General features: G+C 33.2%; 2 protein-coding genes across 7 annotated transcripts in view; one reads left to right on the forward strand and one right to left on the reverse strand.

The window, feature by feature from the left end:
• The first annotated feature begins 1,083 nt into the window (after positions 1 to 1,083).
• Cdase (neutral ceramidase) overlaps positions 1,084 to 17,240 on the forward strand; it is a 37,001-nt gene continuing 20,844 nt past the window's right edge. Inside the window, exons 1-7 of one of the 6 annotated variants that reach the window (XM_070305518.1) lie at positions 1,084 to 1,101; positions 7,328 to 7,504; positions 7,738 to 7,881; positions 8,252 to 8,428; positions 8,524 to 8,651; positions 9,292 to 9,490; positions 11,066 to 11,272. In XM_070305518.1, coding sequence (XP_070161619.1) covers positions 7,358 to 7,504; positions 7,738 to 7,881; positions 8,252 to 8,428; positions 8,524 to 8,651; positions 9,292 to 9,490; positions 11,066 to 11,272 — 1,002 coding nt within the window. In that variant the 5' untranslated portion in view covers positions 1,084 to 1,101; positions 7,328 to 7,357. Of the gene's footprint in view, positions 1,102 to 2,604; positions 2,623 to 2,663; positions 2,959 to 2,981; positions 3,171 to 7,327; positions 7,505 to 7,737; positions 7,882 to 8,251; positions 8,429 to 8,523; positions 8,652 to 9,291; positions 9,491 to 11,065; positions 11,273 to 17,240 lie in introns of those variants that run through there. The other 5 variants (XM_070305519.1, XM_070305516.1, XM_070305517.1 and 2 more) reach the window with 5 other exon arrangements.
• Positions 12,106 to 17,027, reverse strand: Cpr6 (cuticular protein 6). The gene is made up of 3 exons (XM_070305521.1): positions 16,914 to 17,027; positions 15,068 to 15,319; positions 12,106 to 13,805 (listed from the first exon to the last, which is right to left on the reverse strand). Exons 1-3 carry the CDS (start codon positions 16,920 to 16,922, stop codon positions 13,524 to 13,526), a joined length of 543 nt encoding a protein of 180 aa, XP_070161622.1. The 5' UTR covers positions 16,923 to 17,027; the 3' UTR covers positions 12,106 to 13,523.

Genomic DNA, 17,240 nt, shown 5'->3' on the forward strand with positions numbered 1-17,240 from the left:
ATATTCATTCCCCTTTCATTCCAGAATTAAAAAACGAGTTTATATAATGAAATTAAGAAAATGGTTTGTCAATTATATATTTATTTTTTTTGCTGAGAAATAAAAAACGAATTCAAAAACATGTCTCGTATCCGTTATGTATATGACATAATTTCAGCGTGAAAATTGATTAAAATTATTTTTCTCGTTAACAAAAACATTAGGCGAGTCGATAATTCGATTAGTACGCGTACGCTATCGATACAGCGCTGTTTGTCGAATTGAAATTGTTCGAACTCTATTATAGCGACGATAATTGCACAATCCGTCTCCTTTTACTTTCTCTCGTGCTCGAGCCACCTGTGGATCGATGAAAGTGACAGTCTGTGCTCCAATGTTACGCCAAATACACAATCGTATAAACGTATCGGATTTTATTTATTTACCGGTGATTCGCGATTGTATCTTGCATCGATCTGATGGCAATTGTACAATCGAACGTTGTAAGGAAGCGCAAATCATCGCGATTATCGCTAATTCCCTTGTGGTATATATCACGAGTGCTCGAAGAAATCGCAATAGATTAATCATATCCATGGTTCGTTTGATACGCGATTTACGCGTTTGATAAACGAAAGCGTCATCGAGAAGATGTTTCCAAAAATATTTATTACACCATGTTAATAATGTAATTCAGTGGGAATAAAGTTAACGCAATGTTTTTAAATTCAGTCAAGTGTATTAAATTAATTTGCAATAGAAATAATGAATTTTGATTTTAACGTAATAATCGACAAATGTAATATATTTATGTAAATGTAAAAAATTTTGCGATATTATTGCTTATCTTTAAAATTAAAAATTAATAAAACATTAAAATTATATTCAATTTTATAATAATAGCGAAATATCTTTTGTATATGGGTATTATCTTGAAAATTTGTAGTCCAACAGAATACGTCACGATATAAATTTCAATGCAAAAATCTCGCTTATCGAGCAAGAGAAATAAAAAGGGAAGCTCCGAAATAACAAAACAAGATAAATTTTTTTGAAATGATTACAATCTGTGCTGCTAAACCGAGAATCTACAAGAAAATAATCCTAATGACACGCGCAATTGTAAGTATTCATAAAATATAGCCTATTTATTAACTTGCATTAATATAAACATATTTTATATCATGGTATAATACGTATATATCTATATACAAATGTAATATCGTATTGAAGATAATATCGTTTCTTTTCCTGGTCACGTCGTATCGCAATATTTCTCGTACAAGGGTAAATATTATTGCCTTGCGATTACGCACGAACGATTAACGTGCGTATATATTTTCGGCATGAAAGATTTGAGATTGCTCTCGCTTCGAAAAATCACGGAAGAGACAGTCGGGAAAATAATGCTTGAACTGTTTTGCGCAGAATCCTCGTGTCAAAGTCAAAGAAAATAAGAGCGTTCGGTATATATTTCTCTCTCTCTCTCTCTCTCTCTCTCTCTCTCTCTCTCTCTCTCTCTCTCTCTCTCTCTCTCTCTCTCTCTCTCACACGTATCTTCCGTATTTACGACAATTGCTTTCTCGTGGACGACATTTTTATTCCCTTGCATTTGAATATTCAGCGAGAGATTTTTAATTACTCTTTGCAGAATTATGAAATCATGCGTTTAGAGTTCAGTTATGTGTCTTCGCATCCGAGAAAATGTTTATATAAACCATAGAATTATTTAAAATACTGTCGCTTTATCCTGGAATTTTTCTGGTATTTGCAATTAATTTCATACACCGCAGTCCAAGAATAATGTACGCGGTAATCTTCTACGCGTGTAAATAATAATTTTAATATAAGGATATAAATTATATTTTTTTTTTATATTCTAACAAGGATTTTAAGAATGATTTTTTTCTCTTTTTATTTTGTTTTAATCAGTTATCTAGTTAGCTAGTTTAGTCATTAATTGGTCAAATTAATGATTAATAATTAATGCTAATGAAACTTTTGCTGTTTAGATCATTAATGTGGAATATTATTGTTTTAAAAGCTTATTAAAGATTCTGTCATATTAATTATTATTATGTATTGAATCATAATCACCGCATCAATTGCGTTTACATTTAGATTATCACACATTATAGCTGATTCATAAATTAAAATATATATTTCTAGAGATAAAATCAAATGTTAACATTTCTTCTCCCGATTATTAATACAGCGCCTATTACCTAATCAATAATATAAAAGATTTAGTCTCTTAAACCTCAAATTAAGCTCGATTATCTCGAGGATTGAAAGCTCCTGTAATTAGTGTGGTTTATAATAGAATTTAACCTTCGTCGATTATATGCTACTACTTTATTCTCAATTTAGCCGTACCTCGAATAATGATAATTAAGAGAGTGAATTTTATATACTAAAAGTTATTTTTTTCTCTTGTGTAAAATATGATTAATTGTTCCACTAACATTCAAATCGTGCATAACATATTCTCCCGCCAACGCGCATTTTCAATCACGACACATGGCAATTGTTCCTCTAATCATAATCATAACACACACAATGATAGCCCTACTCCGATCTATGTACAGTTCTCATATGTTGTGTCAAGGCGAGAGAGCAAACGAGAGAACGGAAGGCACAGAGGTACGGAGCCGAGAACACGAGAGAATAAAGCAGTCTGTAATATATGTGTGTGCGTGCGTGTATCTGAATAAGAATAGCCGTAAAATCATTTCCGTTTCCCCTTCTTTCTCGTTACCGACCCAAGTGTGAGTCCCAACGTTTGGTAGGCAAACGGGGAGTTTTCACGTTGGACCGATGACGGTATGTTCGTGACGTGGTCCCAACTGGCTCTCATATGCTCCTTTTTCTTGCTGCTGGACGTATTCACCAGGATCAACCGACTTCTGCGGTCGTTGTGCGCATATCTCGATCGGGATCATTCGTCTCGGAGATACGTGTCCATGTTTCAGTTAAGTGGTGCGTGTCTCTCTAGATTAGTCGTAGTTGGTCGAGTCTTAAACAGTACGCCAGTTCCAAGTAAACCACTCCAAGCAACAGTGTTATTCATAACAGCAGTGTTATATTTCTCTTTATTCCCGATATCGATCGCGGTGATGACACGATCGCGCTGATGATGATCCGAAGTGGCAACGTTTCCTCTCTATTGAAATCGAGAGTGTGCTGATTTGGTGATAATCAATTTATTAATATTTATTTATTTATTTATTGCAAAGGTATAGTCAGCATCGGCTAAAATTGAAGTAAATGTTACACTTATTAGTGCGCGATTAAAAAAAATTTTTTTATCAATTTTCTTTTCATTTATATTATATTTTATGCTTCAAGTGAGATAACGAAAGAAAAATATTTTCTTTGAGATAATTATTTATTATTAGCGTCCTTTTTATTTTTTAATCGTATCAATGTTTGATAAGTGATAAATAATCTTATCACAAGACATGTATATGACACATCGACGTGATTAGAATATAAATAATAGCATTTAAAATATCTATTAAAAAGTTACGTTTTTTTTTCCAATAACATTCAAGATATTAATTCGGCTGTTTGCTGCATACAATAAAATTATCTCGCAAAGTACCTAAAAGTTCAAATGTATTTATATTATTACTATAAAATAAGAACGTGACATTTTATGTCACGCTTTATTCTGTGACTTTCATTTTCTATAGGATAAAATAAGTTATTAAATTTTTTTGAACATGAAAGCTAAAAATAAATAAAATATACGTAATAAAATTAAAATGTAACCATCTTAAAATATAAAAAAATGCAGAATCATGTTACGAATAATGTCAAGATATTTCGTGAAAAGTGGAAGTGTTGTCTTGATATAATTGATATAATCGTTCATCTTGTCGAAATTAAGTAAGAGCATCCGGCTCTTACTTAATAATTCGGTAGTTTGAGAGAGACCGCGATTTCCATAATTGAATACAGCAGTTTAGCATTAATTTATTAAGCACCATTTGTTGAAAGTTGTATATATAAAAATTATATTTTATAATCTGTGTTAGCAACACAATTGTTTCGTAATTTGAAGTGGCACAGTGGTCACAGTTGATGAGATCAACGTCCTCTCTAGAGAATAATTATGTGTACGATACGTATAGACATTTATCTGAATCTTTCCTTTAATTATGACACCTTTAATCATCGTTATCCATTTAATTAATCGGCGGTAATTAAAAGAAGCGACAGGAATGATTTAACGAAAAGTTCAGAAATAATGTAAGAATAAGATTAAGGAGAAAATAGCTTTAAAATCGACATTAGAAGATGAATTGGCTGAATTGGAGTACTAAATTGTCGGGAGCTCAAATAGCTCATCTCTAGAATATATTTAATTAAAACATATCAAGAAAAATATCATGAAAGAAAGAATGTAAATTAAAATTGTTAGCTCCAATATTTTATCTGAACCGTCAATCTCGGAGTTCTTACTCCGGAGAAAACTTCATGTTTGCCATAATTTAAATTTGAGCCAAAGGCTGGATGAAATACAAACTATACAAGGCCAACTAAATTTATTAGCAGGATTTATTAGTATGGCCATGGAAGCGTGAAACTTCCATCGAGCGTTGACACTCTACGAAAATAAGAGACGTCACACATTCGTGAAATATTATCGCTACACTTGTCTCGCGTCGATATCTTGATTCGATTATATTTTTATTTTAATATTTCAATGTTAATCACAGTTATAATTTATAGTTTTTATCATCCAGTTGAAAGGACTGAGCAATTTATCGTTATACGCTTAATGAGAAAGATTTATGTTTCGCTTTCAATTTTTTGTGTAATATTCGATTTTCAGTTTGTCAATGACATCTATTTTTAATGCGATACCAATAAGCGATATAATACTAAAAACATGTTTTTCATTTTTAACTCTTTTAAACTTTCCACGCACTCAAACGAAATCAGATTATGCAAATGAATTTTTATTCTGAGAGACGTGAAGAAAATGTAACAAAAAAGAGATTATTGAAGAATATCACGAAGTTATACATACATTATATTCTCGCGGAAGTTCTATGAAAATCCTTGATATAAAAGAACTATTCATTTCACATGCAGCGACCTGATATTAGTCGACCGTATATGAGGAAGAAGAAAATACGTTATATGTGAGGATAAGTTAATTATTACTTCTAATTAACGTTACAAAACTCGTGCCTTCATTTCCGTATCGCATATTTCACAAGTGAACGAATTATTCTCGATGTAGTTAAATTGTAATGTGTAACGTTATCACGCTGGTGTGCATCTCTTTTATATTTTATCGGCTTTATCCAATTTTGTATTCCAATATTTATTGTTACTCGAGAGGCATTGTTTTATATTTCTATACGCACTGATTCATCGTGATTTGGACACGATTTTTATCACAAAATATATAGCGAACGATATCTAAAGTGTTATAAAAAATTCACGACAATCTTTTGATTATCTCTTTGAAATCCTTCTGAAATTCAATATAGTGAAAAAATAAAAATTTAAATAAATGAATATATAGATAAAATATTTGTAGCTATAAAATAAAATTTACGCATATATCTTGCACAATCGCGAGATATTGGACTAGAATGATAAAATAATAAAATATATATAAAAGTAATAAAAATATAAAACTATAAAAATAATAAAATAAAACAATAAAATTTATATAGTTTAACGTTATATTGAAAAAAGATGTTGCCATTATTGTCGCGATTTTGACGATTACTCAACAAGAGTGAACAATGAAAATTCCAACAGATGACGAGTGTTCCAAAACGCGCACGATTGTGTGATCAGATATGCGTAATCACAATGTGCGCATGTAAATTATACGATTTTCCGCGTATTCAATATATTTAAGCGCATATACATCCCTCGATACACTTGTGATGCTTGTTGGAAAGCATGGAATACCGAGCCTATTTCTACATATACACTCATTTACACCAACTGACACGTCGCACGTGCTACTCGTACAAGACTCGGTCTTAACGATATACAGTAGACATGTCTATTATATCTTTTTTTAAAGCAGCAGAAAAAATGACAATTTGTTATTTCTCGTTTTTATATGCTTGTTTTAGAATTTTATATTTTTTGCCCGTGTGATCTTTTTTTCATATATCATGTCTTTTCTCATATCATTTATAATCTTTTTAATGCTATGTTTGCGCAACAATTCTATCGATTTTCCATGCATTTGCGGTACAGCAACGCATGGAGACTGTTGTTTCTGGATTGACAGCTGTCACCGGTTGCCGATCGATATTCTCTGCTAGATCACATCTCAAAAATATCTGAGGGAAGATGTGATACATTTTAAATTTTACAAATTAATTTCCGCATCAATTCCCTCTACATTTTTTTTTTATAAACGTACACGGAAAGAAAAATACTGTTACTTCAATTAAAATCTACGTCACGGACTGCCAACAAACATACATAGTTCATTCAATGATATTTTTATTGGATCAAATATCTGGATTATTAAAACAGCTATCCAGATATTTCGTCCAATAAAAATATCATTGAATGAACTATGTATGTTTGTAGCAGCCCGTAACGTAGACTTGATAATTGAAGCAACAGCATTTTTTTCCGTGTAATTCTCCCGTAGAGAAGCATATAGTATGTATTCCTACTGTAGACGACAACAGCTTCATAAGTTAATGCTTAACCGAAAGTGAAGTCACGTAAGGTAGAATGCTCGTGAAAGTTTTATTTATGTTCTTTTTCGTCCTCAAATACCACAGATCAGTGAAAGTCGTTTCAGTGCCACCGGTTATCCTTGAGCGGCTCCGAAGATCAATATTCTTCTCTTATCATACTAATTATCGATTGATACACGTGCGCGGCCATCGAAAGTAATAAACAGCTTTGAAGGCAACCTAAAAGAATAGCCACTAATTAACACAATGTACACGTAAAATATCTAATATTGATGCACCGCATTATTTTTTCTCTGTGTGTATGCGTGTATAATAATTATCTCTGATAAACAACGATAAGCTTATCAAAATATTTTCCAATGATGACACACACGCAATGAATTCGATTGAATTCTCATGATAAATTGATTCATTATAAGATCTTTCTCATGCGGTTTTCTTTGAAGAGTTATCGCGCACAGTAAAAATCCTTATCTACAATAATGACAAATCTTGATCGCATTACCGCGTGCATTCCGATGAAAGAGAAGATCGAAGTTGACGTTTATTTGTTTTATTGATTGTGAGCAATATTATCTAATGACGGCGAGACTTTCAATCATTCGAGAGAGATACTTCTGTCGTTACCTGCTCATTTTGATCTCTGCTTCCAGTTCGATCAGCCAAGAGGCTCGCAAAGCTGAATGGATACTTTGGTACCGTTGCTGCTAAGAACTCGAGGTTTATCTACATTATGGCTTCTCCTGTTACTATCACCTGCCATTCTTGCCTCCTACAGCATCGGCATCGGAAGAGCTGACAGCACAGGACCTACGGCGGAAATTGTTTTTGTTAGTACAGAATTAATTTTCTGAATAAAAGTGAAGGAAGAATTTATTTTAATAAAATAATCTCTCTTGCCTTCCTCCTCTGATGTGTCATACTGGAAAATAAAATATAACAAATTATATTTAAGCTGTTATCAAGAATAATTAAAAATATATTTATGGCTAAATTGACAAAATAAGAAAAAAGCGGACAATAAATATAAAGCAAATAGGTTAAATAGCTTTGGGCGTTTCAGATGGGATATGCGAAAATGGATCAGAAAGGAAATGGTCTCCATCTCCGGACATTTTCCAGAGCTTTCATAATTGACGATGGTATGGAAAGATTCGTGTTCGTGAGCGTGGATAGCGCGATGATAGGAAACGACATCCGACAGAAGGTAACATTACATTTATTATTATATCATACGATATTACGTAGAGAGATTTCATTTTTCTAATACATTGGTTTCATATAACGTAGAATAAAAGAGTTGAATATTTGTCTTGCAACTTTTATTTCACGTATTTGATAGAAGCATATATGTACGTATAATGTGAGTATCTGTTAATTTACATTTTCTTACATTAGCTTCGCATATTATATAATGCGAAATATAATTGTACGTCTTTTGGTGCATCTCATAGATAAATTGTACGATTTGCGTTTTACGAGAGCATGCACTTTTGTTGCAAGACACGATCGTTATCGCGTGATATTAATCGCTATCTGTTTTTTTTTTTTTTTTTTTTTTTTTTTTTTTGCCACAGGTATTGCGCAAATTGCATATCCAATTTGGCGACATGTACACGGAGAGGAACGTGATGATTAGCAGCACGCACACACACTCGAGCCCTGGTGGTTTCATGCTCGACGTGCTCTTCGATTTGACCACATTCGGCTTCGTCCGGGAATCGTTCGACGCCATCGTCAATGGTATAACGAAGGTGAGTCGATACGTAATTATTACACGGATGATTCGCTTGATTAAAGAGCAGATTAAAGTAGCAGATAATGACTGACATTTATTTTGACATTGCAGAGCATCAAACGTGCTCACGATGCCGTTGTGCCTGGAAGGATCCTCGTTACTCACGGTCAAGTTTTAGACGCCAATATTAATAGGAGTCCGCAGGCGTATCGCAACAACCCGAAATCAGAAAGAGATAAGTAAGTGATAGAGTGACTGCAATTATTTCAAAGGATGAAAACAAGGATTTGTTATGTAATATCTTACTAAGAATATCGATAAAAATATCCTCTGTTTTAAAAGAGCCAAGCAAATTTATGTTGCTCCAAATGCTTAATTAGATAATCGCGCGCACACATTATGTTATCTGCCAGTTAATTTTAAATGATGCAGAGTAGCCACTTTTAAAATAAAAGAATTATTATATAATTGTTACGGATGGTATTTATGGCATTACAAGAATATATTGTACAATTTTGCATTCGAATAATTTCATAGCGACATATTCAGATAACGAGCGATCAATTCACGTTGCAATTGCTTATTATTAGTAAGAGGATTACAGACTGCATTAAGCATACGTTGAATACGTTCGGATTATTAATTCTCAGAATATTCAAAGCATTCGTGTTCAATGCGTGTTACATTATGTACAATATATGTACGTTGATCCGTTTATCAAGTCTATGTAAGCGCTCGCATTCTCGGAAATGTATGAACGTTCATTTATTGACAGATGTGGGTTTCGATTAATTAATTGATTTGAAATATTCATCGTTGGTAATGCACTTTTCGGAAAAAGCTTGCATTGAGGATTAATATTTCCTGTTCTGTTACCAGATACCAGCATGACGTGGATAAAATACTAACACAGATGCAATTTATCGGAGCCGACGATAAGCCTCTCGGCGTCATAAATTGGTTCGCCGTACATCCGACTAGCATGAACAATACCAATCGCCTAGTTTCCAGCGACAATATGGGCTATGCATCAATTCTCTTTGAGAAAATGATGAGTAATAATACCGCAATCGGTAAGGTAAGCTTCCGTTAATGGATAGGCATCGTTAAATTATGTCGTTGTCATACATTATGTCGACATTATATGGTACACACTGCAAGAGTTATACCGGTGCTTTGCACAAAACATCAGTAATATATATACCATATACACATAGCGTCCTATGGTAAATTGCTGAAATTGATCAGCTGTCATTTTTAAACGTCTATAGTGAGCAGGGAAAGTAAAATATCTTCTAATAATGGGCATTTTATTCACATGTATATTAAAAATAATTGGAGATATTTTTATTATTTAATAAATATTTTTGAAAAAATGTCAAGTATCTCTTTCGGAAATTATACAGAATTTTATGGAATATTTCCTTTGAGATATCACTCACCACGAAAAAGATTTTATTTCTGTTTTAATTCTGATGGTACGCACTTCGAAAATGTACCATATATCGATTGTTTATTATAAGATTGCCAATATTTGGCATTTTTTAATAAACATTTATTAAATGATAAAAATATCTCCGATAGTTTTTATATTATATAATTTACATTATTAATTATTAAATATATATATTATATAATTTATATATTTATATATTATATATTATATAATTTATATATAAATAAAATTGCTATAAATGTTCTCTATTAGAAGATATTTTACTGTCTCTGCTCTCCATGTGTCTTTAAAAATGACAGCTAATTATTGTACTTAGCAGTTTCTCGTGAGATATCCTGTATTACGGATACTGTTGTAAGAGCAAAATTCATAATAAAGAAAAAATTGTATGCGCTTGCGGCGAATTCTAGTGACTCGTGCAAAATTAAATACACAAATGTTTCGACGTTCAAATAAATATGCACACTTCTAAATATCGCAGATCGCGTGCGGATGGTAGTTTTACGAGTTTGTCTGTTCTCTTACTCTATGTGCGCAGATGATTGTGTGCATCTGCTATTATTATCTCCTTTTTTGTTATCAGGCTGACTCCATTTGTTCTTCTTCTATCATGTTGGCGCTGCATATTTTGCTTGTTTTTTTTCTTTGTTTTCTTTCTTTTTTATCATTCGACATTGTTAATCCTTAAACGTTGCGTTGCTAATGCGATAACAATTTACATTTACATTTTTAGGCAGTATTAATTTCAATAAAAAATTCTTGGTTAAGTACTGTTTGATGGCAAATTGCAAAAATATGAACCATTAATGTAATGCAAGCTGCACGTTTCATACAAGCGTATTATGATATCACAATGAATCATACTTTTGCTTGCGGGATTACGCGGGAATCCTACCAAAACAATTAAGAGTTAACGTTACTTTATTTTCATTCGAAATATAAGTTGCATTTCCCATCGTGGTACGTGCAATCAAAATTCTAAATATATTTCTGATCATTACATCATAGTAGATTCATTTTTCACACTTATTATACACGTGTTGTCTGTGAGAAAGCGTATTTTTCTTTTCCAAACATCTACGTGAACCGACATTTAAAAAACTATAGAAATTAAATTAATTTTATTTAAATAATAATGTTTATTTCAATAGAAAAATAATTTTATATATTTGCAATTCACATAATATCTTTATTTAGGGCCAGTTTGTGGCAGCCTTCGCCTCGACCAACCTCGGTGACGTTTCGCCAAACACACGTGGTCCAAAGTGTGAATTCTCTGGGAAGAATTGCTCCGACCAGTATACGTGTTCTGGAAAAAAGGAGATGTGCTTCGCTTCCGGTCCTGGCGAGAATATGTTCGAGAGCACGAGCATCATCGCTCACAAGATTTACCGGGAGGCCGCGGTAAGTGCGCCGCTTCTTGCCATTTATAATTTCAAATACAACGATGGTATGTTAAATACTTCCTGAAATGGCTCGCCATATCCGCTTTAAAAAGTCAAGCAAAAAGATTCGACGGACAGCTACGTGCCGTTTGTAGACACTAAAAGTAAATGTTAATTGAACATAAACATTGATTAGCAATGCTGTTATATATAGCATAAAAATGATATATAAAAAGCGCGGACTTCATGGAATTTCACGGCGGTGCGGGTAAGTTCAAACGCTCCAACAAAGAGGCAGGAACTGAACGTGTTATTGCTCCCTGATAGGGCATTGTTGTTTGCGCACTTCCTTCTATGTATGTGTGTATGGTTAATTATGTCTAGTGAAACTTATTAGCTGTGCAAACGAAGCCACCGACGCATCCAGATAGTTATCAACTGAATTAAGTAACATTATGCGCGCAGCGCGATCCATTACGCTAATTAAGAATGAGTGCTGCGAGACATTGGCACTGAAAGTATTGCATTAACTCATTAAAGGCCACGACATTACAAAAAAGAAAACTTTAATTACATATACGCATAAAATGATCATTTTTTTACCTCCCAAAAATCTAAAAATAGCATTATAATTATTAAATAAGATTAACAATTTAATATTTTACTTATCAATTATATAGCTAAAATAAAAGAATTTAATGACAAAAAAATGCAACCGCTAACACTTTTTTTTCGCTAGTTTTAAATCAATACGATTGAGAATAAGGAAAGAAAACTGTTCTTCTTGTAATTTTTTTAAGATTTATTATAATTAGCATGTCTCCTCTCGTTCTTTTGAAAACTTTTTAATAATATATTAGTAGTTATTGGAGAGAGAAATAAAGCTGTTTACACACTATTGAAGAAACAACTTAGACGTTATTAGAAAAATAAAGCTGTTTACATTTCATTTTTCTTTGAAAAATCACATATTACCTCCTTATGATCAAGTTCCTCTTCATTGAATGACAGCAAGCTCTAGATCGGTAATTCAATATCCGATGAAAAATAATCTCGATTGTGATATTCTGCATCGTTAATAGAAATAAAGTTAGATAAAACGCGAGAATATAAAATTCACCGTATATCTATTTTCATTTCAATGCAAATCAATTTTACATAATTGTATCATCATTATTTTTATTTTTTATCAATTTTTTATCATTTATTTATCATTTATTATTTATTTTTACAAGTTTCCTTTTCCTTCAAATTTATTATATGATACATTTTTTATGCGCATATGGAGTTACAAAAAAAAACTTAACAACTATTTTTCGCACTATTTAAAAAAAAAATCCGTTTTGTGATCTGCTGATCATGCTGCCTATATAATCTCTGAATATGTATATTTAATTTCTTTTTCCTTCATTTCAATTTATTTAATATAATTTTTTATTTTAAACTTTTCAACTCTGTGAAATAAACTTAAAATTGAACTCTATAATTTGAAATTCAGATCACTATACATTATTGCACATGGATTGTAAACGTTTTCGAACAGTCATATAAGATAGAAAATCATTTATATACCCTTCTCGAGAAAAAAATAGTCATAAGATCATATATGGCCATATATGATTTGATATCATCACATAAGTCCATTTTTCCTCGGGTTTCTGTATAAATTACTTGTTACGCCGTATAGTGTCATCGTAAATATACAATAAATCGATAGCTCAGACATGCGCGGTTACAATCCGATTTTAATACCAAATAATTCTCCTTTCAAGGGATGCAAAATGCCTTTGTGCAAATTTCTGTGATGGAATATAAAATAAATAGATAGAGAACTAGATTTCAGTTATCCGTAGAAATAATCGGATTACGCGCGTTGGCGTAATTAAATGCAATCAGGCATTTCTGGAATTAGACTGTCGGATAATGAGATTAAGATCTAACACAAGACTACATTTGACACAAGGCAAGATGAAATATTGTATCAGCAGAAAGATCGATATTTTTCAGTATAATTTCAGTTATAAACTAGGTAAATACTTATCGCAGTTTTTATCAAAGACACATAATCCTCGACGACCCCTTTAAAAAATTCTTTATGTTTAAAAATAGACGAACTAAAATTTCCTTTTTTTTGGGGGGGGGGGGCTATCGTCAACGACAATGTTCAGTAACCCGATTAAACATAGCGCAATTGAAAACAAAGTTCGCTGTCGCATTGACTAGCAGACTGATTATTTCGATGCTATTTACACATTATAGTGGCCGCGCCGCTAATAATGCTTCTCGTAGTCGTAGCTGTTATAGTGCGCGGGCGAAACATACTTGACAATCGGCACCGGTTTCGGGTGTATCGCCGGTCCTACCTTCTTCACGACGGCATTGAAACCGTTGTGATCGTCCGCCGTGTATTCGACGATACGCACGCTTCCATCGGGCTCGTTGACGCTGTACGAGCCGTGAACGACGTCGCCGTCTCGTACCTCGTGCTGCGTCTTCACATCGCCGGTGTGAGGATCGTGCACTCCGTAATTGAACGAGTATCTCGGATGCGACTGCAACAATGACAACAACGCGGTGTTATTACACTAAAGAAATGTATTAAACAAAAAAACAAAAAAAAAATTTTTTTTTTTTTTTTTTTATTAAGAAAAATTATTTATTCAAATATTTGCAAAGGAATCTGTTATTTCAATCAAGCAACTCAAACATATTTGAATTAATAAAATATAATAAAATAAAAGCAAAGTTTTATTATAGTCTTTATTATACATAAATTACTTGCTTTAAAAAAAAACATCTTTAATTTTTGGCTGCTTGTTTTAAAAATGCAGGTTTTCTTTATTTTAATAAATAATTTTTTTATTTTCACATATATAAATATTTTTTTAAATTAAAATTTTGAATATTTAAAAAATTTTAATTTTTTTTACATGCAACTAATAATTTATTTAATATCACAAAACATTTTTGAAAACAAAGTATATATTTATCTAATTGTAAGTAAAAAAATCAATATATTAACAAAATGTATTTATTTGATTTAAAGAAATTTTATTTTCTATATATTTATATAACGCGAGTTTACGACAAGTAGTATACTGCCTTGTCTGACGCAAGCGGTCCTTAGCCACTTAATATTGCACGCCAGGAGCTCGCATTATTCGAATTGCGGATTTACGTTGTATTTCCCGATCATACATGTTACATGTTTTTACGTGTTACTGGCAACAATTTTGATTTTTCGTAATCATAATATGGATCATACACATAATCGAATTTTGTTATGTCTGAATGGAAAATGTGCCGCCGCGCGATATTACCATTGAGGTGCCACTTCCAGACAATTAACATCGCGAGAAAGCGACGACAATAAGCGTTGCGGAAATAGAGTCGACAATGAGATACGGCGAGGAAATACCGTCCTCAGACGTCCTCTTTTCAGAGACAGGAATCTAAATTAACATACGCGCCCCAGGTGGCCTGGAAACACATCTTTCCGCCCATAAAACACGGTCTAGCGATCACGAGACTCTAAACATCTTGACACTTTTCAAGAAACCGTGCGTGCGAAGATTTATATTAAACACTAATTAGCGAGTAAACAAAAATAGAGGCGTTTTTCCCCTGAAACCCAGATACTCTAAGTATTTTTGTAATTAAATTACGTCAATGTTAGAGAATTTTGAAAAATTCGCGAAACATTGCGGGATATTTTGACAAAAATCGTTACACGCTCTCTCGCGATTACTGGCGATGAGTAAATGTCAAATACGGCGTTTGTAAAAGTGTATGAAAAAAAAAAAAAAATACTCACGTAATAATCGTGTTCCTGCTCGACGTGTTTATAGCCATGATCCAGGGATGCGTCCACGTGCAAGGGTGCGGCGGACACTGCGTGCACCGGAACGGCGACTGTCGGCAGAACTTTGTATCCGACGTATCTATCAGATCCTACGTATTCATCGGCGACATCGGTGTAATCGTTGTAGGATAGGCCATGGCCGTTGTAGCCGCTGAGAACAACCGCGTTACCGCACGCCAATACGGCGCAGAGGAGAGAAACCGTCTGAAAATCGCAATACGCGATCGTAAATTTCTTCTGTGGGAAAACGACATTGTTAACGAAGTTATGCCAAGCTGTGTGTCAAGAGTTCTACAGCGTTTTCTGTCTTCTTTTTTTCTCTCTCTTTTTCTTCTTCACGATACTTTCTCGATATTTTCCGATCGCGTTTCATGCGCGGAATAAGCGTACAAAGTACAACCACGGACACAATTGAATCCTTCTGTGCATCATAGACGATTCTCATCGATCGATGCGAGATCTCGATTGAGAGAGAGAGAGAGAGAGAGAGAGAGAGAGAGAGAGAGAAAGAGAAAAATTTGGATAGTCATCGAAATTGATTTATCTGAAAAAGTCTTATTATATCTTTGGATCAGAAGCGCCCTTTTCACTTTCACGCCGACTGTGACTGGAGGCCAGATCGATAGATCGTATAAGTCAACACAATGTTGTGGAAGTAATTAAGGATTTCACTTCCTTTTTCCGTCGCAATGATTATGATATATCGCGAGTAAAAGGTTTATTACATCCTTGGCAAGAATATTCATGCCTGAGAAAATTAACATAAATTTTTCGATACTTTAAAATAAACTGGAGAATCGGAAAGTAACGAAGAAGATATCGGAATTTTGAAATATCCGCGAAAACTGAAAATTTGAACATTGGAAATATAATAGCAACATTTTTTTAAGCGTATAATCTTAAAAGTATGCAGTATTTAATGAATTAAATGTTGCATTTAAAGTTACGCAAATAAATTATTTATTCAGCAAATATTTTTTTTAAAATAAGAAGCTACACAGAGAAATATTAATATTACAAAAAATTCTGAGGATTGTTAGAATGCTAGAAGAACACAAACATTTACGTGAAGGCAACACTTCAAAATTGCAAAAATTTATAAAATTATAAGAAATTTTAAATTATAAACATTAATAAATTATAAAAATATTTAAAGAAGCAATAATTCTCGAAATGTTCGATATTCAATATGATAAGAAAATGATTTACCGAGTAATTTCATGAAAATAAAAAATGATTACTTTTACTCTATTTAGTCTTATATAAATGTAATGCTAAAAGGCTACAGATTAGTTAAAAATTGTGAATCATTGAATATGTACAAATAAATGATTTCTCATCTAACTTTTTCGATATCTATATATCATTCTATATGATTGATTTTCTCTTGATATTATAATAGCAAAGATATTTTTTTCTTAATTCTTAAAGCTTAAGGGAATAATTGTGAAATGTCTTGTATATCATCGGTTTAATAAAAAATAAAATTTTGGTTTCATCTTTTTTACTCTTTTGGCAAAAGAATTTAGAAAGTTAGATAAATGTCTATTCCATGGCTATTTCATGTGACATTCGGAGCAAGATTGCAACGAGTATTATAGCCAGCAAAAAATGAGAGAGAGATAAGGGAAATCCTCCGATAAGCGCCGTCAAAGAAAAGGCTCTCTCGAACGTGGCCGATATAAAAAAAAACGACGCACACACACACACACACACACTCGCACACAGAGAGCCAACCACCAACCATCCACCCGTTCATACCGCACAACCGTGTCGCGTGGACCTTTTCTCTTCGTACCTTCAGCATGATGTGTTTCCACGTTTCCGCTTACACCACGCTTTACTGTATGTCGAGTCGCGAAATCACTGATAGCATTATTCACAGACGATGGGCTTATATTCATCTCCCACCTCACTATGGGTCCGTTCCGGGCAAAAGCTTTCGGCCTCGGATGCCACCACTCTTCTGGTTGGTGTAGTCGTACCTTCCCCGGATCTTTTTATTTCTATGTGTGAGAAAACGCACACGAAGTCGCGATCTCCACGTGGTGGAATACACCGACGTTAATAGCTCGTGCGAAAATCTCGAAAGGGACTCGATCATCTGGTATTCGGTCATCACGCT

Source organism: Polyergus mexicanus, unplaced genomic scaffold (assembly GCF_030449975.1).
Source record: "Polyergus mexicanus isolate NDT 795.1 unplaced genomic scaffold, iyPolMexi1.0 SCAF_13, whole genome shotgun sequence".
NCBI classification, from domain to species: domain Eukaryota; kingdom Metazoa; phylum Arthropoda; class Insecta; order Hymenoptera; family Formicidae; genus Polyergus; species Polyergus mexicanus.

Bases quoted from the DNA above. Each gene is read 5' to 3' on its own strand.
- Cpr6 (XM_070305521.1), bottom strand. The intron at 13,806-15,067 runs GTGAGTATTTTT...TCATTGTTGCAG, and splicing joins AGCAGGAACACGATTATTAC to TCGCATCCGAGATACTCGTT.